At 46.4% G+C, this 24119-nt stretch overlaps 1 protein-coding gene across 2 annotated transcripts in view; it reads right to left on the reverse strand.

Annotated features, from left to right (window-relative positions):
- The window catches only part of LOC139299415 (retinoic acid receptor beta-like), a 100202-nt gene that overhangs the window by 15412 nt on the left and 60671 nt on the right, over window positions 1-24119 (reverse strand). For both annotated transcript variants that reach the window (XM_070922316.1, XM_070922317.1), the window contains exons 3-4: window positions 20983-21124; window positions 7498-7658 (exon numbers count right to left, since the gene is read on the reverse strand). In XM_070922316.1, the coding sequence (XP_070778417.1) occupies window positions 7498-7658; window positions 20983-21124 (303 nt within the window). The remainder of the gene's footprint in view (window positions 1-7497; window positions 7659-20982; window positions 21125-24119) is intronic.

A 24119-nucleotide genomic window follows, 5' to 3' on the forward strand; every position in this document is an offset into this window, starting at 1 on the left:
TGTGCAACAGACTGTTGAACTGTCACGTTCAGATGGGAAAGACTAAGTTTACCGGCCATGTTCGTCTTAGAAAAGGTTAAGCTGGTCTTGACATATTGGCCAGAACAAAGGGGGAAAAAAAGCCTTCCTGTTGGCCCAAAGAAAGCACCTCGCTTCTTCTACGAAGAAGCAGTAATGAAAATATAGCCCCAGATGTTGGGCTGGGTCTGGTCTTGAGTTCGGCAGGGTTCGGGTCTCCGTTTCAAACCCGTCTGATCTTCTGACTGCCCACGTTTCTTACCCCCACTGGACTTCTTTTTAGTGATGTCCCTGTGTTCCAAGATGTTGACCTAATCAGTACAATGTTAAACATTAACAATACCAATGATGGCCAAAACTATGAAAATAGACCCAAGGTGTCATAAACTAGAAGTATCCTTTAATTCAGGTGATTAGAACTCTGGTCCAGGTGCTGTTTTACCTTGATAAGGACACCATTTTGCAGTACTTCAAATGTCAAAGTTTAATCCCAAAATATCAAGGTCAGCACTCCCCTTCACTTGTTAGAAACGTTCAAAAGAAGCTGGAATCAACCTCCACTGTCAGCGTCATATTCTACAAGGTCTCTCTCTTTCACATTCTGTCTGTCTTTGCTTATAGCTGGAACATTTTTATCTGCCATAGTAATATTCTCCTTTTATTTTTAAGCTCCATCACCATTAGCAGTTTGTCTGAGAGAAGGCATAAGAAAGGTAGTCCTAGAAATATTGAGAAAAATGTGCAACTGCAAGTATTGCTTTCTTTTCAGTTATTCTGTTGACAATTTTTCCAATCAATCAAAGCTATTCAATCATACAATGTTGGGAAATAGTGAAAAGTTATGACAGTTTTCTAGGAGCCAAAGGTGACCAGGTGACCAAGTAGAGAGGCTGATTCTCCATTCAGGCATTCAATACAAATATTTAAGTGAGTTTCAATCCGGCCAAGGTTGGAAAGCCTCAGAAACTGCAGTCAGACCATGATGGGACATCCAAAGTCTCCAGTAATAGTTCATACTATTGAAATTCTTCCAACTCTTTACACAAACTGAGTAAGCCAGACCTCCGTTTAAAAAGTGAACATTGAACAGAGCTGCTCTGAGTTTGAAATGACGGGAAACCAGGGGGGGGGGAAGAGGACGAGGGGGGGAAAAAAAGAAGGAAAGAAAAGGCCATCAGAGCAGAAGATATTATGGTGGACAGATTCAGACAGACCGAGGGGACAATGAGCAGCAGTTGGGGAATTGTTTGGGTGTAGCGAGGGGAAAGCTGTGGTGTGCTTGCTGATGGTGGGGATGGAGCATCTAATGATCATTTGTTTGTTTTCTGATGGTTTACATGGAATGGCCCATCTGTTCTACACGAGCGAGTCTCTACATGTAGCAAGGACAGAGCTCACACACTGAGTCTTTACAGAATCCACTGTGTATACACAGTACAGGTTGGACACTGGCGGTTGCTCTGACCTTTTTAAACTGGGACATCTGTTTTTTTCCTTTTAGCTTTTGACCTTTCCTGACTTTCACTGGGCCCTCGCGTTTCTACGCTCTACTTCTACCCGCATGCTAACATGCTCACACAGGCGATGCTAACGTTCTGGTGTTTACCAGGTGTAATTTACCATGTACGTTTACCAAGAACGTTCAGAATACGCTCACCTGACTGTCTGTTTAACCACATTTTGTCCTGTAATATGTTTATTTGAAAGTGACAGTATATTCTTGACCTTCAAAACACTAGCTGGAAACAGTGATCTCAATCAAGTCTAATCTTTTTCCAGAGCAGTCTCCATCAGCGGATGGAGTTTGCCCAGTTGTCATGGAGATGACTCAGACCGATCCTCGGTTAGGATCTCTCCCACCCCCTGCCTATGACCACCTTTTATCAGGGTCCACAGTTAGGCCATGTGACGACAATGAACCAACCTCACGACAACCGAACGAGCTCCATCTGCCGATGAAGCCTGCTCTGGAAAAAGCGAGTAAGTGGACCTTGAGTCAAGATGATCTGCTGATGATACAATGATAACATGCTGACGTTTCTCAAGTGTCCCTTCAATGCGACGATATGTGCTGACCATGGAGACACTGTTTCTAAATGACCTCATACATGGCGTTGGCGTTACATTACTGCCATTTCTTGTCACATTTCTTTCGTTTAAGCAGATGCTGACTCATGTGCACTGGCATTATCAGCCATGTATATGTCAGGCACTAGTGCAAACTACATTGTACGACATCACTGCTTCCCCTCTTTTTTGATTTTTCCGTTATGTAACAGGGCTGGAGCTTGAGCATATAAACAAACAAGTATGTAAAATGTATCTAAAATGTATATATAACTAAAAAAAACGACGTTAAAAAGTGCTCTCAAAAAGGTCTCTGGGTCTGCAGAAACATTGTGATATGCTAGTGTACACAGTATGACTCACAGGCCTCGGGAGAGACTGAGAAAAAAAAAAGCCTTTGTGCTGCTGTAATTGACTGTTGCACAGCCTCTTATTTTCAGATCATAAATACGACGGCAAAGAGACACTGACAGAGAGAGCTTCGTGTCTCCGAAAACCGACCGCTTGGAAATTTAGGCTGTTTATTCAGCATAAACAACTGCAATGAAGTCAGTAGTACAAAGCAAAGTATCTCTCATTCAAAAGCCAATCTCAAATTCTGATTTCCAAGTTTTGAACTTTCAACAGTGGAACCGAGGGAGCGTTCACATGTCTACCCTGTGGCTTTAGAAGAACGCAGCAAAGGAAATAGACGATAAGATTTCTGTTACAGCTGGTCACGGGGGAAGGAGGGAGGGAGGGGGGGGGGTGGTTGCGTAATCTATCCATTTATGCCAAATAAAATATAATTGTGTTTTATTCTTGTCAGGGAAGAACAGTATTCAGCACTGGAAGCCAGACTAAGGTCATTCATTTATGTGGTTTTGCTGTCGGTATGCTGTGTTTACAAGAACCGTTGAAGAAGAAAATTCGCTCCTGAAAGCGTTGAGTTTCATGGACATCGAAGACATGGCAAAGTAGGCGCACTTGAAATGACTTTGTGGAATGACAACGGCGTTTCTCTCGACATGGCTCTGTTAAGTTAGGTTCGTAACAAGGGGACATCAAATCACGCACCGGAATGTCCAAGACTTGTTTCCACAGCGGTCCTTCATGTAAAGAAAGAGTCCAGGTGACAAGGTGGCATTATATTCCAAACAAACCAATACGATTAGAACCATCAAAAAAAAAACATTAAACAATATATAATATACATACGTTCATAAAAATGACATAGAACTTTGAACAAGGATGGTAAGTTTACCATGACTTGACCTTTTTAAAATGCTAACTCTCGAACGCAGAAAGGTAACCAATTTATCAGGCAAATACTGTATGGAGGCTAGCTACACCTCGCTATCGGCCATGTTCGACCAAATCCCAGTGCTTCGGCAGCACACATCCTCTCGGAAACCCGTCGGCTGTTGCCTGATGGCGATTTGAACGCAGATAAATTTGCTAGTAAAAAGCTAATCTCGAGGGTGCTGAGACTGATTAAAAAGCGAAATCGGTGCCAGACATCGGCATTTCGGCCAATGCTGTGATCGCACGACGGGGGCTGCAATCGGGAACCAGAACGCCTCCGACACCAAAATCCGGTCCCTCGCCTACAGATTCTCCATTCACGCACGGATATCTGTTTATAGAGATTAGCTGCACGCTGAATGCACTTGGCCAAAACTGTGACGCTTTACCCAAGTTGCCATCATCCATAGTTTGTTCTTGTGCAATGAAAAGCTCTTGTAAATGAAGTTTTCATGTTTAATCATTTATTAAATGAGTGTTAAATTATATAGGGTAAAAGCTGCCTTCGTATTGCCAGGAATAAAATGTTGATGCCCAAATACTGAATCCTACAGTTATATATTGGCCTGAAAGTAATACATTTAAACATCCTGATCCTTAAAGAAATCCATCCGCCATGTTTGAGTTTTAACCGTAAAGTCTCTCCATTTGATCATTTGATCATTTGGCTACCAAAACCCTCACAATCACATGGAGGACGGGATCGCTGGGCCGCCGAGCTCAGGCTGCTGATCATGTGCAGGAAGGTGAGCCAAGTTTTACAGCCCAACCCCCCACCTCCTCCCCCCGAAGCTGTTGAAGAAAAAGAAGCAGGTGGAAAAACCGACCCACTTATACGACAACCGTTGGCTGAAATCCAATATGCTCTCAATATGTTTGCAAACTTCAACATCAGTCTTGAGCCCAGCCCCAGGAGCTCTTTCACTGTGAGGGGGGCTGGAATCCAGCGGCGCCCCCAAACCAGCCCCCTGAAGTGACGGCGGAGGCCTGCTTCACAGCGCATCAATCCCCCTGGAGGGTGTTACCATGAGGCAGTTAGCACCACAGCCTCTGGACACTGCCACGAGCAAACAATATATTGTGTGGCCACCCCGGGGAGAGAGAGAGAGAGAGAGAGAGGGAGAGGGAGAGGGAGAGGGAGGGAGATAACTGGGGGGCAGCAGACAGAGAAAGAGAGAGAGAGAGAGAGATCATTAAATATGATCTGGGGTTAAGTGAGAGGCACATTAGGGCCGTGCTTAAATCACGGACAACGAGCCGCAGTCGACACAACAGCACTACGGACGCACATTCCGCTGATTGACGTCCGATTTGATGGGGAAGGAGGGGGTGCCGAGACACCGAGTGTGTGTGTGAGAGAGAGAGAGAGAGAGAGAGAGAGTGTGTTTGCACAATGCACATATGTTGGGTGGTGGTGGTGGTGGTGGTGGTGGTGGGGGGGTGGAGGTGGCTGATATTAAAGCAACTTATCTTGCTCTTCCCTCTGGGTGGAGAGGGAAAGGGAAGAAAAAGGAGGGCGAGATAATTCGCACTTGGATTTTTTTTTCTTCCCTTCCAACCCAGTCAATTACACGAGTCCCATAATTCAATAGCGCGAAACAAGGAAGTTGCCGGGGAATTATTCTAATTTCATTTAAGAACATTTATCCAAACAAATTAGACAAGTTGCGACGTGAAATGAGCGCTGCACAGTATATCAGCAGGCGCCTGCCTGCAGATGCAAGGGGGGGGGGCAGTAAAAGCAGCCAGCACCTGTGACGAATAGCGACGGCGGACAAACTGTAATGTGGCTAATGTCTCCGGGCTGGGCCACGCACGGTACGGTACAGCCCGCCCCACCCCCACCCTCCCCCCTCCCTGCAGGCGCTGATGTTTTATTTTGTCTTTGAAGAAGCTGCCAGGCTCGTTTTTCATCGCCATCACTGTCAATGAGGCGTTATTCATCGTCAAGCTAAGCCCCCCTCTCACTCGCCGCGGCTATCTCCGCTAACCCGCCAATGAACCCCTAAATCACTGCAGACTAGGATTTGAATATTTCACCGCATAATTGGAGCTTTAACCTAATCTAGGGGCGCGGGGGCTCCTCTTCTGTTTCCCGACGAGGAGGACTCAAAAGGCGCATCAGGATCCAATCGCTTGTAATAATGAGGAACTTCTCACAGCCTGTGAGCAAGCATAATTACCACTGATCCAGATTAAGGCTTTATCTGAGGCCCGACTGCCACTCCGACAAACAGCAAACACTGGCTTATATCATAACCAGGGAGCAAGATTTTTGCTATTATGTCCCACTATTTTCGGCTGTGGGTTTTGCCTCAACGCGGACTGTTTATTTAGTGAAATCAGAAAGCGTCTCGGGGGTGGGGGGGAGAGGGGATGGGACGAGGGTGGAGTAGAGGGGTTAGAGCGATTAGGAGCTTTGTGTTGGGACTGAAAGGGGAAAAATAAAAGAGTCATGGAGATGGAGGCTTACTGTACATTGAAACGACATGCAGCAGCAGCAGGCAGCGTACAGCTGCACACAGCAGAAAGCTAATAGCTACACTGTGCGCCAATTTGCCCCATTTGAGCATCTCTTAGCATCCCCGCTCCAACGTTTATTGTCAGTGACTGAATGATTTTCATCAGCGCAACAAGAGAGACATTACTGCACATTATGGCTGCTCGGCCGGCTTTGTTTATCTAGTATAAGCAGCATTTCACATGATTGACAAGTGTCATGAGACTTCCAAAACTAAAACTAGCACCACCAAATCATTAAACATAACCCCCCCCCCCCCCCCCCCCGCTCACAAACACTCCCTACAGAAGAATGTTTTGCGGAGCGCCTGTGTCAATCACGGCTCATTCCCGCCGACTGTAATCTATATGTAAGTCGGCTTAAAAACAAACACATTAGACGCCGTCAACTCCCTGCACAATGCTGCCATGCCGGCGTGTCAATCAAAAGCGCCCGCCATCTCGGCTTGTGATCGAGCCATCAGCCGTCCTGCAAAGTGCCAACCGTTTGCCTGTCAAAGCCGTCACAAAAACTCTGCCGAACAAGGGTTTGCAGCGCCAAGCGCCTCGCTCCAGAGGTTTCCGCGACATTTGTATGACCTCCAACTTTTGCTCCACGTCATGACGAGTGCAGAGTCGTGCGGGGGGGGGTCGTTGTCACTCACAGTCCCTTTCGATGCAGGAGGGTCGGGATTGGACAAGCAAAGGGCCCGATGTGTCCAACTGACGAGATTCTTCTTCAAGGTCCCGCGTGGATTAGCATCTCCCTTCGCTATCTGGCCTTTCATGGGTTGTTAGTTTAGCGCTGGGCCCCGGCGTTTGAGGGTTTGAGGGGGGTTCAGGGACGGCACAGAGCTCTCTCAACCTTGACGGCTGCCGGGAGATGACAGGGGCAATAAAGCCCTCTCAAAACCCTGACAGGCGATCCCGACGCTCGGCTTAGCCCCGTCGCACATCAGCGCGCGAACCCGGCGTCGCTCCCGCGCCCGTTTTGATATACAGAAGCAAACAATGACGCAAGTTGGATTAGCTGCATTTATTCCACTTTTCAGACATGTCAAAAGAAAAAAAAAAGTAGAGGCTCGGGTTTGTGTCTGACGGGCAGCTGCCTGGCTGGCAAGCATCTCCCTGATGAGGGTTTGATGTTGGCAGCTACAACGTCTTCTAGTCCTGACATCTCTTTCTCTTAATTTCTCCTCTCGCTTTTGCAACATATAAAAACTTTTTTTTTTTTTCTTTTTAACAATCTCGAGATTCGTCTTGCCAGAAGCAGTAGCGTCCAATCAATAGCTATTGAGAGAAGAAGAAGAAGAAGTGTTGGTGAGGATTGGCCTAGACAGTCAGCGGTGTACGTCTGAGCTCTCGGGCTGCATTAGACGGGGGATTTAGAGTACAGTACAAGAGATTGATTATCATTATGAGCCCTGCACTCTGCGTCTAGTTTGCAAGACCGGATCAAAGGAGCGCACGGCACCATTGGCAAAGCAGGCTCATGGAGTCAAAGGAAACACTGTACCTCTGTTATGTTTATGACTCACGGAGAAGCGCAACCAAAGTTGAACACTTTTATTGATCCACTGTGCAGAGGTATAGTTGCAGAAAGGCAGTTTTTAAAGACAGTGAACTCACCGTGGTGTATTTGCCAAGCTGGCAGAGGGAGGGGAAGGTTTCTTGATGGGCCTTGCGGATCTTTTCTATGATGGTCTCCAGCTCGGCTGTCAGCTCGTAGCTCTCCGCCAGCTCCGGCTTTGGGCTCTCCTTCTTCTTCTTATTCCGGTCATTTCGGACAGCTGAGGGAGAACAGAGGATCGAGGATTAGCGTCAGCAACGACTCGACAAACGGGCGACCTGATCATCGACGCAAACGGGGGACGTCGGTGGGACTGCGACTAAACAAAAGGCAACTCGAGGAACAACAGGACTTTGTTGCTAGTAAGCACCTTTTCAAGAGACGCAGCAAGTTGTCGCGCTATAAGAGACCTTTATATAAGGACAGAAAGTTTCTATCTGCAGTCAGCTCAGCCAGTCCCTGTCAGCTTAGTGCCACTGGCAAAGTCTCAAAAAGGGAGAAAACAAAAGTGTCTGCGAACACTCGAGTGCTTCAGAAATGGCTTGTGTGGCCATTCTCAATTAATGGACTTGATCAGTGCCCTTGTTGGAGCCATCTGGGTAGGTTGAGGTCTAAAGTGTAAACCAATATGACACTGGGTGTAGGTATGGTTTTTAGAAGTCGGGTGGGACGAAATAAAGTTAAGGGTACAACCTGAGGCACTTCTACTTTTACTTGGGTATTTCATGCTACTTTATACTTCTACCCACTACAAACTCCAGTACATTTAGCCTTTCGAACAGCCAAGGTTTTGAAGATTTAAGATTTTGCATCCAAAACACGATTATTATTTCTGTGCTCTTAACGCAAGAAGCCCCAAAGTTATATTTAGTTTCGATGATCGGAAACTGAGACTGAGTGTGAGTCGTTTTTAGAGCCCTGAATGGTACTGTGCTGTGTACAGCCCCAGAAAACCTCACAAATCACAGGGCTAGGGGCAGCCTTTCTGTGGCCTGAGAGGTAAAAACCCAGGGCCAAAAGAAAAGTCAACCCCACCCTGCTGCTCACAAAGCTTAAAGGTACTCTTTGGAGAAATGTTTTTTAGAGCTGTACATGTAAAAGAATTTCTCTATCACGATGAATATTCAGGACTATATTAGCAACAATCAAAGCTAAAGCTTGGGGAATAAAACAACATCCTTAGTTATGATTTATGAAAAGCTGGACTCCATGGGTGCGATTTGATCCGATTTGACCCGACAGTGGCCCAGCAACAAGAGGTGCACAACCCTACAAGTGGTCAAATGTTAATGAAGTCTGATTGGTGCATGGGATTGTGTGGTGACTAAGCCCTGCCTGCTTCAAACCAAGGATGAAAACACAAAAATCTCACATGTGAAATAACAGCAACTGCTCCAACGTTGGCAGAAGCTTTTGTAACGAAGGACTAAATCGCTCAAAGTAAGAAGATGATAAAAGAAAAGAAAAGTCATCAAGGACTTCAGGGAGATGTTTTATGAGGGAGGAAATGCGTTCGGAAGCATCAAGGATGTATGCAGCGCGCTTTGGTGGGAAACCGGTAATGTAAATATAACTTTACAAAAAAAAAAAAACCTCCATGGTGTACCTGTAATATTGCTGTAAGGGTATGATAGCAACTGAAGTGTCAACCTAGATCTTATCTCACATGGATAATGAAAGCTGGAAAGTAAGAGGACGCTGTGTCAGACACAAAATAATACGCTACATGTAGAAATGCTTTAACAAATACCAAATGAACCGGTGCAGACCCCCTTAGGAGGGAGTCCCACTGTGTCAAACAGGCAGGAGCTACAACAAAACCCAGGTTGTTGTGCTTGTTGTGTGCAAAGTGCACCCTGAGAGACTGGGCTCTACCGAGTGCTTTGCTTCATTAGGTGCAGATCTTTTGAAGTCTCGCACAGCAGGAGACTCCAACAAAACCAACCAGGTTTTATTACTCAACACACAGAATGATCATCCCAGCATCACAAGTCTCTGATCAGCTGCGCACTCCCCCCCTTTTTTTTAAAAATAATGAGTAGAGCTGGGGTAGAAAGAACTGGGCCCACTGTCAGCGCCGAGAGACCTAAGGGACCTCCTTCCCTGGCTGACAACAACAACATCCTCTGCCCCAGTTTACAATAAAACCCTTTTTATGTTCACACGTTAAAAGCCACCTCGTGATCCCCGGACTGCACTGAGATGCTTGGACGTAGTGGTGCGTGGCTGTGCAGAGCTTCAAGGTTTCAAGGTTTTTTTTTCCCCCCGCCGAGTACAAGGTATCGTAGCGGTCAGAAATTCCCAATATCTCTGGCCCCTGTTCACACCTGGTATTACAATGCATCTCGGGTGATGAACCCACTGTACACTACCTGCCCAGCACCAAACAGCCAGACAGGAAGTTAGCAGCTAGCTAACTGGCCACAGTGGAGCTGTAAACGGGCAGCTGTTTGCTAACACAAGTCACCGTTGTGTTTGTAGCTTGCTTCACTAGCTCAAGCGGCCGACACAATCAGTTCCCTCAGATATGAGACATTTCTGTGATGGCTGCTTGTCAACATCACGGCCATAATGAGAGTTAAATGCACTCATGTCTACACCACTCTCATTTACCAGTCCACTGGCCTGATAAATGGTGGCTATTTTTAGCTTAATGCAATCTATGCACTATAATCTCATGCAAATCGGCGGGTCGTGGACCACAACTGTTTTCCCTGGAATTATTGACCACTGGCTGAGCGCTGAACCAGTTTGCATTTCGTTCCAATTTCACATAGCCAGGCTAACTGCTTTTCAGTCCTTGCGCTAAGCTAGGCTAAACCCACATGCCTGGACATTATATCTGTGAACCGGACACTGATATCAGAGATTCATCTGATATCAGCCTTCTCATTTGACTCTTGGTCAGCTCCCAAAATGCTGGCGTAGTTCAGCTTAACGCTAGCACGATGCTAACGCTAGCATCCAACTGCTACCTTATCCGCCACCATCAAGAGCGTCGATGGTCAGAGGGGTTATGATATTGGCCGATAATAGCACTTATCCGCATAATCAGGGATTAACCCCCCCGAGAGGGAGTCAAACATCTCATCTGCTTTATCAACAACAGCTTTATACCCTTCAACTAGTCTCTCCACATCGAAGACACGCAAATGTCCTTCACACCGGCCGGGATCCTATCCGTCCACATCACCGGACCCATCTCAACGCATCGAAATGAAAGAGGAGTCAATGTCATTTTCAGTTTGGGAGAATTAGACGTTTAGATGTTTAGATCTGCTGATTGCCGAGGCAGCAGTGACGCGCCGACGTTAATCGCTCCATACATTTTGACCTACATCTGTGACCTATATGTCCGTTATAGGGGAGCATGTACACGCAGACCTTCCACGGCGTCAACTGTGATTGTACAATTAGCAAAGCAAACTCTTGACAGTGACGGTGCTAATTACTTCATTAGTTGCCGACCTAAAATTGGGACACGGGTGAACACCAACACAAATGAAACAAAGAGAACAGAGGTCCTGGGCACGGCCTGGGAGGGGGTTTTTGCACGTTTTTGAGTGTCACCGTCAAATTTTTGAATGGTGTCTCCTGCTCTTAATACCTGGAGACGATCATCTTCAAAGATGTAACATGAAACCGGTGAATTGCTCCTCACCTCGTCTGTCATCTTGTTTTATAGTCAGTGTGTGTGTGTGTGTGTGTGTGTATTGGGGGGGGGGGCAGTGGGAGGGGTGTGACTGACAGAGGATAGAGAGCCTTTGGGCCTTGTTTTCTATCTGCTGCTCCGCAGAGAGAAAAAAAAAAAAGAAGCTGCTATCGCTGAACAGCAGCAGGCAAAGCAGACAGCGAAGTCGACTGGAGCGATGGAGACCTGCCACACCTGGTTCCGATATGGGCCCATTATAAAATCAGATGTGGGGTTCAAAACAGGAAATGAGAAAGAGGAAAAATCAGTAATACACGTTTAAATAGGGGGAGTGGTCAAATGACAAAATACTGAAATTATGTTTCTAAATGTGAAATATGTGGAGTTTTGTAATATGTGAAGCGGTTGCCCATAATATCACATGTGAAATGCGATTTCTTATATTTCCGAGGTGCTTGTTTGTGGTTTTTCGATGTGATATTGATGTGATTGAAATTCACAATCAGTCAAACCGTACTTGTATGGCACTAAAAGTGGGTCTTTTTGTTTTTTTATGACTGTTGGAAATGATTCAACATCGCTACATTTAAAATGAATATACAACATGCTCAGAATACAGTAAGTCAAACATCTTAATGGTCATGACCTTTTGATGACATGGATGGGCCTTAATATCTGATTACTATTACGGCTGATGACAGTAGGATGTGACACGTGTCCCATTGTTTTTCTCCATTGTACACGTCATCGCAGGTTGACCTACATCTGTGCGCTTTTGAGTGGTGCATTTCTTTACTGTTGTGGCCTCGCTTCCTCTGTCTGTCTGCCTGCCTGCCTGTCTGTCTGCCTGCCTGCCTGTCTGACACATCCGGTGTGTGCTACATGCATGTCAAATAATAACACAGCTTTTTTTTTCACAGTTTACAGTATGAGGCTGAGCTTTGAACCTCCCTGAATACTGGCAATCTCGCTTCCATACCGACACTTAAGCTGCCATTGTACTTCATCGGAACTGCTTGTCGGGCGGCCAAAAAGCTTCTGAGACCCCCCCCCCCCCACTCTCTCTATAATTGCCAGGTTTTCACTCCGCCCTCGAGTGTGGCCGCTTGGAACAACTACAAACACTTTTGCCTTCCGACGAGGTCCGACAACATGTCGTGCGAACTGGTTCTTTTTGAGCACAACCCAACCTTTACTCATCCAACCTGACTACCTATCCCAGGCGAGTGATGGAGGATTTTCTTACTGTCGTGCCCGTCTTTTTATCCTGATCACAGTGTTTAGAAAAGAACAACAGCTGGAAACCTGGAACCCGATCTCCTGAAGCTCTGGTTTACTCTGCACAAATGCTGCTGTCCGTGGGTTAGCAACTTCAGCAGAGGACCAACAGTCATGATAGCGGGGTGAGGGCAAAACCAGTCCATGAGCCTCTCTCTATACACATACACAAAAACCCTTTGCCCAATGGAAGGGGGGGTGGTGGTACCGAATAATGGTATAGAAAGGGGGATGGTACACAATCTGTTCACGTGCGTGAGTGTGTGATTTGTCATAGTGTGGTGACAAACTGCGTCTGGTGAGGGGGTTGTGGTCCACACAGGGGCTGGCAGGCCCCCAAGATGTGATTTAGGAAGACAGCGACCCCCCCCCCCCCACACACACACACCCAGGGCAATCAATTACCACCGCACTCCAAGCAAATTACTGCGAGCATGAGCAGATACATCCAAATGATGCATCGGACAAGAGGCCATGAAAATATATGGCTTTTTAATACCCACAAAAAGGGGGGCAGGGGGAACCCATGGAGCTCAGGGGCTCTCATCATAATGTAGTGTGCCTGCGATCACTACTCCCGACTTCCACGTGAAAAGTATCCGCACTTTTTAAAAAAAATCTTTCCTGGCCTGTGAGTGTCTGTCTGATTTCTACCTTAAATTCTGTGACTTCTTGGGCCCTGCCTTAAAAAAAAGAGAGGCAAGGGGCTGCATTGCTTGTTTCAGGCACAAGTGAGATGATGGGATGTGATCCAATAAGTGCCGTTGGGATATTAGATCCATGAGTTTTGAGGGTTAGGGTACAAGGCTAAAAGACTCCTCCCTTTAATTAGTGGTTGCCAATATTGCATTATTAATCTGAACATACATTTTGTATCATTGAAAACCAAAAAAAAGAAAAGAGGGCTGATCACAATTGCTTGCTTTCTCTGACCAACGGTCTAAAAGAGTCGGAACCGGCGCGCACGTTTGGCGTTTTTTCCTTCGATGCACGATTTAAAGCTGCAGTCGTCCGTTTTACGTTTGGCCAATCTGAGGCACGGCTCCACAAACACGCTGAACGCTTTTACGCCATTTAGGGCCTGGCACAGTCATCTGCGGGCTCATCACTGTGAGCGAACCCCTTAATCACATCACACATGGTCGTTTGGGCCGCTGTTGATATTAGAATATTGATCAGTGCCGCTTTAAACTGCTCTGTAATAGGCTAATTTGCTAATTGCTCCGGCGCTAAATATTTCACAATTCCCAGAAACCTCGAGAGTTTCACAACCTCTACCTGTCGGGCCTTTTTGTTTGGACTCAGTAATGAGAGTATGAAATTGAAGTCCTGGATGTCAGATTTTTTTTTGCCGTAGCACATGAATGCTGCTTCATAATTACAGCTTATGATTACGCATCACAACCCGAAATGCAATTACCTGACGCTCTTTCACTCCAAATATCAGTCCAATCCCGGCGCTAACAGAAAAACACGCGTCCTCTGGAAACGACACAGCTCACGGGATTAACTCTAATTGAAATGTTTGTCTTCGAAATGGGGTTTCTGACATGAAAACATATGAGCAGCCCCCACCCACGGACGCCTCCACCCCGGTCCCTTCGTCAGGCTTGTGAGGGAGCGCCGTGAGTGTCGAGTGTTCCTGAAGTGCTCTCCGGAGTGTGAGACCTAGGGGTTGAAGGGTCATTGAGTGGAGTTCAGACGCGCCTGTTAAGCACACTCTTTACAGTGATGCCCACTGTCACACTCCCGTCCCCCGGCTTTCCAAGACACTCATCTCCCCCTCCTTTAGTCAATGAGCAATGTCCCACCCTCTTTCTTTTGCCCTCCTCTGTATCCCCCCAGCCCTTATGTGCAGTATTTTTTTTTTGTTCCCCTCTGCTCTGCTGCTTTATCGGGATGTGGGCGCGGACCACAGCCGTTTTTTGAGGAGCCGCCAGGCCGGCCATCTGCGGGCTGCCGAGCTCCGCGCAGTAGTAGCCTCTTTCAGCAAACAGATGCGCCGGCAAATAAACGCTATCTATCTGGAGCCCACGTGGCGCACCCTGGGCCGCTTGCCACCGCACTCAGCCCCCCCCCCCCCCCCCCCCAACGCTAACCGGGTGGGTGTCGAGCGACGGCGGTAATTTCCTCTCTTAGTGTTGAGTGCAAGCTAATGGTCCTGATGGGACAAGGGTGGGGTGTGTGTGTGTGTGTGTGTGTGTGTGTGTGCAACTTAGAAGCGACGAGAGGCCCCCATGGTGGTCTCACTGCTGCTTTCAGAGGCTTTCGCCACACTGATAAGACTAAAACAAGAAACGGTTTTTGGCCAACGTGCTGGTTTGGCGTGAAACCCGGACTCAGATGAAAGGATCAATACTACGCCAGAGCAGGGAGGTGCACCCGGTCCATCAAAGCTAAGCAAGACTAAGCTGCTCTGTGAGGCTGCACTTGAGCCACCCCCCCCCCCCCCCACATTTGTTCCATTTCCTATTTTGTCTCTCAGCTGCCAGTTGGTCACATGACCTGAGGAGGCCACATCTTTTCCTCCCGCTAACGTACTGTATGTAATGCCTCATTATTCTTCCATTGATAATATAATTTGGAATAATCACCTTGTCACACAATAACACGCACTCCCACTCTGTGGATTTGGATGAAGACATATTGTATTCGCAGCCCACCATCAGCCGTATTGTCCTAAACACACGATAAGGCACAAAGGCCGACGCATTCTGACCAGTCACCCTCAGTATATATATCAAGACATCCCCACTTCCTGTGTAGACAGGAAGTAAAAAGACAAAACAATGGAGTCCAAGCACTTCCTTGTTGCTTAAACCCACAGGGTCTATGCTACCCTCCACTGTAACAAGGTTTCTTCAGTGTTTGCGGACACACAGGGAAATAGTTTAAACACACTTTAAAGCCAAGGATGCAATGTAGACTGGAGATATTTGATTATTTGGCTGGTGGAAGCTTCACTGTAACAATCATTTTTGCAATTAAAAAAATTGACTTCAACTCAATATTTGAGGCCCATGGAACTGAACAAAACACACACACTCAACTAATAGCAGAGTTGAATCCTCTGCAGATCCACCGGATTAACAACGGATCGCATCAGAACTCATGATCGCACACCACTGGGGGAAAAAAAAATGACTCAGCTTGCGTAATGGCAGTCACATACCTGCTGGTGCAGCACACACACACACACACACACACACACACACAAATCAATGCTCCCTTTGTGCTCCACTCTAAGTAGCAGTTCAGTTGTCTCCAGAGGCACATGATAGCATGAGTCTAGTGTCCGAAAGCAGATGTTGAGTTCCGTCTTCGGACTCGGGCAGAGTCAGAGTGCGCTCTCAAACACACCGCACTTTCATGATGAAATAACCACCACTACAAATACAAGCTTTCAGGTGATATATAGCCTGTGGCGGCCATATTGGACGTCTCCAACCCTAGGGACGCTAGAAAGCTGAGAAGGGTTAGCTGTGTTTCTGAACGCAGTAGCCAGAACCGGATGCTAATGTCCCATCTGAGTATGTGTTTTGATGTTAGCTAATTAATAATACCTGTTGTCTTGTAAACCAATTAATGACGCACAGCTAATGTAGGCTAGCATTACTTGACTAATTAGCTGCAGTTATCAAAAGGAGCATAAAATGTTCATTCTGTTTGGCTTGCTGTAAATTTAAAGCAAACATTAAATAATTTTTGGCGGGCAGCATAAAGACTGTCAACACAAGATTGACATGCTATCATGTTATGAGGCTGATATGTGAATATGCTAGCAAGCAGGTGCCTAGTTTACACACGCAGAGCAGCGTTAGCATTCATTCTGAGTCACGTTTCCACCTGACACATTTAATTAAGTCCAGTATTCACTCTCTTTTAGCTCTATTCTGGTCTCCGCCACCTCCTAAAAAAAACGCCAACTCTCTAGCTAAATGCTCAATGTGCACCAGCTAGCTATCAACTTTGAACCAAAACAATGAGCTGAAAGACACTCAATGTGCCGTAGAACTGAGGTGACATAGGCTTATGTAGGTTTGTCACTGTGAGCAACCCCTTTCACGTCACTTGTAGTCTTTTTCGACCCGTTGTTGATATAAACATATTGATGAGTGCAGCTTTAACAGGCGCCGTTTTTGCATTTTCACGCCTAGCTAGCAGCGGCTTCGAAGGTTGGTGTTAAAACCGTACACCGAATGGATTCCAGTCATTGGAAAAACCAGAGTAGACGTGAATTCTCTCTAGCTGGTGCGAAACGAGACAACGTCTGAGCGAGCACCGAGATGTTGCCCACACTCCTTGCTAACGGCTACGGCTAACGTCTGTAAAGTCGGCGCAATGATTGCGGCTAACGGAACAGGAACTCCAAAAACAACCTCTGTGGTCGAATGTGCTTGAATAACAAAACGATTCACTCTGAATATCCCATAAGGACGGGAATGTCGTCAGCCTGTCCAACATTTTCATCCCGATGTCCTGGCAACTGCTGACCAGACTGCCATGGCATCTTGTATATTCATGGAGCCTACTTTCTCCATCGCCTAAAACTGTAATTGTCCTTGTGTTAATGTTGGTATGCGCGCTGAGAGGACGGTGCACATTCCTCTCGCTCATCTGATCACCATTTAGAAGAGCCGTGAACTTGTGATGCGACGTGAGGAATGCCTGTTCACTTGTTTAGTCTTTCTGCTTCTGCAGGTTTTTTTTTTGCTTGTTTGTTTTTGTCGGTGGACTTTAACTCCCTGACCTGCCCGACCCTTTAAGAAGGAATACATTTCCCCTTTAAAATGTCTTTGTTTGAGGGGAGATTGATGTCACCTGGCACCAGTTCCAGAGACCCTCCCTGATTGGCCGCAGGCAGCAGGTGACCAGGGTATAAAAGGTTGTGGAAGACAGCAATCTGGTTGGGTCTGGTTTCCCCCCCCACTCTCCAGGAGAATGGAGGAGGGAGCCACTGTTTTGTTTCCCTACTAAATGTCTACAGGGGGCCCCGAGTGAGGAACCTAGTGAAATGGTTTTCCTTTTTGGTAACTGGTCTGAATAAATGCCCTTTGTTTGAAAAATCAACGCCTGCATGCTGGCCCATCCTCCCCACTAACACTGCCAACCCCCCCCCCCCCCCCCCCCCCCCAAGTACAACACACGGCCTGCAGAGGATTCCTAATCCCACATCCAGTTTGACCAACATTATATTTAGTGTTTCTTATTTCAAAGAGCAGCAACTGCTTATCTGAAATTTGTGTGGATAGGAATCACCATAACAAAACACACAGTTGCGTTGATTGTACAGACGGGGGACGTCCTCATTAGACGGCGCAGTAAGCCTTTAAAAAGTCCACTGACTCATGTTTTAAAAACAAAATATCATGTAATGGAACTTCCTGCAGTAATATATATGTAATATGTGTGTATGTGTATATATACATACATATATATGATGGTGTGCCAGAGGACACCAAACTTAGGCTTTTACAGCCAAAATGATTCTGTAGATCTGTGACACAACTGCAAACCCTGCAGTCCCCGCAGTGAAAGCGACGTCTGGCCTGCGAGGACCTTCTGGAGTCGACGTTCGGGAACGGGAGGTCGAGGACCCCACCCCATCGCCTCCATCCATTAATACAGGAAAGGGAATAGTCCCCTTTTTCTCATCAGCGTAGCCCGAGGATATCAAGACATCATCTTTTCCACGATTCCTCTGCCGACGGTGTGAAACGGCATAGGAGAAAAGGAATGGTCCTCCCTCTGAGACTAATAGAGCGTGAAGTGGACCTGAGCTATAAATGCTGATGCAATCAAAGGATGCCAATAACCTGTGAAATGCAAACTGTTCCTACGGATGACAAAAGGCGCAGGGGGAACATGAAGGCCGGTTTCCTAAACACAGAGCATCTGAGATCTCGGGTATCGTGGGCAAAAGCACTGTGGATTCAGGTTTTACGGCTGCTCCCGGCTCATCGCACGGTTCCTCGCATCCCGCCGGATTCACGGAGTTCGACAAAACTTTGCGGATGACGCATGAAATACTGTCCAGCATAGGGAAACCCGCATGAATAATGTATGAGTCAGATCAGCTACCGTAAGCAACGGCTGATTGATCATCCGCACATCGTGCTGATAATAATAACGCCATTACAGCGATAATCCAGAGCAGCTGACGAGATCCCCATCTGACGGACACAACGCTGTCCATTCATATTAAATGGCGACTGTTCACACCTATTTACTCTACAGTGTGCTAATGCCTCGGGCCGTGTGGTCTCCTTGCCTCTATATATTCTGCCATATAATATGCAAACCGCTGTGGAGTTATTGGGAGATTGCAGGGCATGTTTGCCGGTGATGCAAACTGGCAGTGAAAAAAAAACCCAGGTGTTGTTAGAAAGAACTGGAGGAAGTTGGGCAGGCCTAGTTATTTTCAGTTTTTTCAGAGGAAAAAGAATCCTGGAATGTGTTTTGTATTCATTTCTAATGTTAAAAAAACAAGTGGAAAATCAGATAAAAAAAAAAAAAAAAAAGATTCTAATACAAATGTAGGTCAAAATCCTCAAAAATTAAAATACTGCTTGCAGTGTACTGTAAGTGCCCCACAGTGGTTTTTTTTCCCCATTGCTTTGAACCACCCACGCCCAGTGTTTTTCCCAGTGTGTACCGTAAACAATGCAGAGTGCCGTCTTCATGCAGCAGGAGATGCGACGTCCGAATGATGGCTCTCAATACACAACACCAGGGCCCTAAAACTGGAGCAGCTAAGTGGAATTCGGCCACCATTCGTTTATATCCTCTCCTACGGTGACAAAAATGTCTTCTGCTCTGCAAAGCCCTTGTCACACCCTCACGGGTGTTGCCACTCAGGCCTGATTAGTCCTCTTTCCAGCACCGCGTGCGGGCACGGGGACAATCCAGAACTCTCTCTGAACCAGCTCCAACGAATCCAGTATTCGCATAACAGAACAGCAGTGGATGGCAGCTCGCAGAAATGTGAATTTTCTCTAGGCGATTTTTCTCTCAGGTAAAAAATGTATGCCACATTTGGGCGGGGGGGAGGGGGGCATGGAGGCACGCACATACAGCATACTGCTTTTCATATCAGTATGCTGTATGAAACTGTCAAATCGATTTATCTCATTTTGCAGAACGGCCAGGCTCAGGTTTCGGAAGGGTCCAGCAGTCCAGACCGCTCTCCTCCTCCTCGTCTTGCACCTGGCAGCTCAACCTGAGCGGAGGTCTAATCATCAACCTGTGTGGGTGTGCAGGGCCTTTTCACAAAGCCAGGTGCAGTCCGCTCTTACTTACTTACTTACTTAGACCAGATTCAAACGTGGTCATTGCTAGTCCGCAATCCATATGAATGTGGGCGCTTTCCCTGTCAGGGGGGCTTTTTATGAAACGCGCTTTATGACGTTAGACTTCTTTTAGCTGTTCTTTCCAAATTAAGATTGGAAAGCAAAACTCTTGGCAAAATAAAATAAATATGAAATAGATTTTTTTTCCCCCCCCAACCATGTTCCTGCACTGTCTGTGCTGCAGAATATATTTGCCGACAGCCTTTGATGAACACAAAATGCACCTACTGACTTTGACAGCATGACGAAATGGTTTTAATAAGCTAAGTCTAATTTGTGTTTTAAATGTAGCGCTGCGTCTCATAAGGTGGTGTGTCACAAATGTTTGTGTGTGTGTGTGTGTGTGTGTGGAGTGAGTTCTCATCATTCAGCTTTAGTTCTAAAACACTTTTGAGCCAATCGTCAAGGTCATTGTTGGATTTTTCTGCCAGTGGAGCGACGTCCTTCTAAAAGTCACGATCATGGGTGTTTTCCCAAATTCCATGTCTCTTCAAATTGTTCCTTGAATCGAGTGAGAGTATATAGAAATAATGCAGACAGTACGTGATATCTACGACGATCACGCTCCTTCACTCGTGTAAACTTTAGAAGTGGAATTGTCTGACCAGAGGCAGTAGTTTCTTTTTTGTTTTCAGACGAACAAGGTTGTCAGAAAGTTGAGTTCTACAAGGATAGCATTTAAATGCCAGCGCTGATATTTTACATTGACGCTGCCTATAACAAGGGCTAGGTATCAAACCTCAATATTTGTTGAGTACTAAAATGTGTCCTTCGCATAGAGTATTCAAAGTTAGCATTAAATGCTTGGTCTTAGGGTGTGTTCAGACAGGTTTTGTTTTTTGGAACAGGCGCTCCCATAGCCTAGGAACCAGACAAATCTCATGTTTGGTTTGCTCTGGCAGACATGTTCGCCCCCCCCCCCACCACCCTCCTCTCGTTCAGACAGATATCCACGTAACCCGGCCCAGGTCGGGGCCAATCACAACCGGATAGGTTTAAGCGCCGTTGAGGCATTTTCGTAAACAACCAACAAGATGGCTGCCGCTGATGTGGAACGTTCTGGATTGACAATCGCGTTGGTATCAAACGAACTGGACGGCATTATGTTAAACTAGAAGCCACATGAATTGGATGTTGGAACTAGCTACGTGGCCTAGCAGCCCACCGCTACGTCCCGCGCGTTTCGTTGCTCTGATTGGTTGTAGCGCAACTGATATTTTGCACTGGTATTCCAAATAAAATTCTGTCATTTTCATATCACTCACACTCTTTGGACATTCCCACTCCGAAGCACCTCTGCAGGCGGCAGTACTGACAGCGGTTCCTCGTCACCTTGTTGATGATACAGTTCTTGTCCCGGTGACACGTGTACACCATGTTCTTCTGGATGCTTCGGCGGAAAAAACCCTGAGGAGACACAGACAGAGAGAGAGAGAAGGGGGGGGGGGGTTTATAAAAGGAAGACTTCCACGACGTTAACCCAATTTTGCTTCTAATCTTCTGTAGCCGCCTATTTTCTAAAACATCCACACAGCTCCATTGAAATTCTCCTGCCACTGGATATCATAATGTCACGGCAGGCTGTATGACAATGCGCTAGATGTTTTGTCTTTTCATTGCCATTAAGGCTGAGAGAAAAGAGAGCTGGTGCGTCCCTGCTGGGAGCTCTGTGGAGCTTCAAATGCTGGATTTAAGCTGAGAAACTAAAGTACAAGCGGGAACAGACAGTGAGGAACCTCGGGGTATCAAACGGTGAGGCTGCTGGTGCAGAGCGGCGGAATAACCGAGGACTTTGGTTCGGCTGTGGGCGGGGAGCGCCGCGTCTGGAACTTGACAAGGTGACATTGAGCTTCTGTGGGAGACCAAAGCCACTTTTCCCTTCAAAAGAAGGCTTTCATTGCAATCCAGTGGTCCAGCGTGGATCTTAATTGGGCCCATTCGATGTTGTAGCGTTAAAAGAGGTAGGTACAGGTAAATAAGCACAGAAACATGGGGCTCCAACAGCGCTTGTGATGGCGGAAGAGCTCTGCGTTGAGAGAAGGGATCATTCCAGGGATCACGGATTCGCATCAAGTTCAGGACATAAAGTCTCGAACTCCACGATCGCCACAAATCACAAGACCGCTAAGCTAATGTAGCCACGGTAATCACGTTTTCCACACTGGTTAAAAAAAAGAGACCGAAAGTCCTTGAGTTTCACAGACGTTAACTTACGGTCATGGTGTACACTTGTGAAGCCTACGTGCGCACCAAAAGGCTCGACGTCTTGACGCGTGTGCAAGGCTGGCACATTTGAAGTAATTAATCACATTAAGTAATCAATTTCCAAATATAATAATCAAGTGATGAATTGAAAATGTGTTTGGTATGACGCTGGCCTGACAATGAGACCTAATTGCCATTTCACTTTCACTTCATTACTCTAATTATTTGAAACAATGGAAAGAATCAGATTTGGACGGCGAGTTCTGGATGAGGGAAGTAATATGCACAACTAAGGCCAAATCTAAACTGAGACGGAAAGGGCCTTAAATACCCCTTTATATCCAAACCTCTCTTTCCTCCTTTCCTGCAAAACCTTTGTTTATTTTGGATGACTCCTCTTGATTGGGGACTTGGGGCTTGTACATGTATTTATTCAATCAAATGGGATTTCGGGAGACTTGCTAATCCCGCCCCGTCATGTAAAAGCGCAATTTGACTGTCATCTTGTGGATTATAGTAGCTAGCAGAGTAGGAAGGTGTATGCTTGGATCTCTTTTTCAGGTCTGTTCCGGTCATGTCTCGCTCCTCCTCCTCACCCTGACATCCAACAACATGGGTGAAGAAGGTGTGGTCGAAGGCCAACAGGCTTTTGAGCAATCCCAGAAGTTAAAGATGCCCTGCCATCTAACTGGGCCTTCTAAGGCAGCTCCTGTATTTTTTATTTATTCCAAAATCTAGTTTTAATACCTTTTCAGTTCACATAATGCTCATAGGTTGCATTGTCTTGAATAAAATTGTTCATCAAACGATCGCAAACTGAATGACATACAATAAACCTGTGGCAGGGCACTGATCTGGGAACGCTGGTTGTTTCCTGGGGCAATTTGGTTTGGGGAAAGAGCTTTTTGCCCTGGGAACCACCAGCCGGGTCAATCCTTCCCTCATTTGATGGATACTTTTGTACAGAGAAGCTTCTCCTGACTGGAAAAAATGGAAAATAGCAGGTGGCAGTATGACAAAAACCAGATTTTTCCTTGCTATTTGCAATGTTTTCAAACCTAATGTTGCCAAAAGACCTTTGAGCCTGGTGCACGTCAAGCATTATTTCTAATGGTACAAAATGACACAGTGTTATATATTTCAGCTCAGAGTATACGTCATAGTATTGCATGTGACATGATTTTATGTCTAAAAACTCTGTAATTCAAACATTCATTGTAGCTTATTAGCATTTTCCCCACATTTTTCTTTTCATATTTTATTACGTTGAGTATATACTGGCCTATGATCGCCACCAGAGGACCTTGCTTACTTCAACATGTCATGAACCATGTCTTCTTGCAGCAGAAAACAACAACCTTTTAGGTGCGAAAATGGCTCATCTTTTTCATAGTGTGGAAATGGAACACAGTGTTTATTGGTATCACATTGGACGCCAACGCCGGCACAGTATGCGCACGCTTTTTGAATTCGTTCGGTAGCCGTTACGCTTGCGTGATGCCAGAAAACGACCCTTTTTGAGCCCTCCTCATCTAAATCCAAATTTAACCGCGCGGTGTGATGCTCCACCAGCGCTGGGCTGCCTGCTTGAAGGAGAGCGATAATGAAGACGACGCGGATCCCCCCTGAAAGTGAAAGTGGTGGACAGAAACAGAGGCCCCGTTTGTCGCTGAGCAAAGTGACAGGAAGTTGAGGAGCGTTTATAGGAAGCGAGAGTCTTCACTGATGTTTTTTTCTTCCCCCTCCTGATATTAATTTGCTATTGCTCTGGGGTCTTTTGCAATGATCATCCATCATCCAGGCCCTTTTGCACATGTTTGCAGGCATTTGTGCCTGAGGAGCTTCATTCGGTATAAGAAGAGGGGGGTTAATACTCCATTTACCATAGCTGCCTGTGACGGATGGGACCTTGCCTTTTCATTAGTGAAGCAGGATGCATGATGGGTAACAGATTAGATCACAGGACTGAAACGGCTGACTCTGTAGCCCATCTCGCCTCGGCCTCGAGCATCCGTCAACCTTCGGACCGCCCCCCTCGGTAGGACAGATACTAACCAAAAGCAGCCAATCGTGTCTCAGCTTTGATGACACGTGACCACTCCGAGGTCACCTCCCCTCAGTTGGTATTATTCATTTTCTTAATAGAGGCCTTTATCCTGGCTGATGTAAGCCAAGTGTGTTCGTAGACATTACCTGT

Source organism: Enoplosus armatus, chromosome 16 (assembly GCF_043641665.1).
Source record: "Enoplosus armatus isolate fEnoArm2 chromosome 16, fEnoArm2.hap1, whole genome shotgun sequence".
Taxonomy (NCBI): domain Eukaryota; kingdom Metazoa; phylum Chordata; class Actinopteri; order Centrarchiformes; family Enoplosidae; genus Enoplosus; species Enoplosus armatus.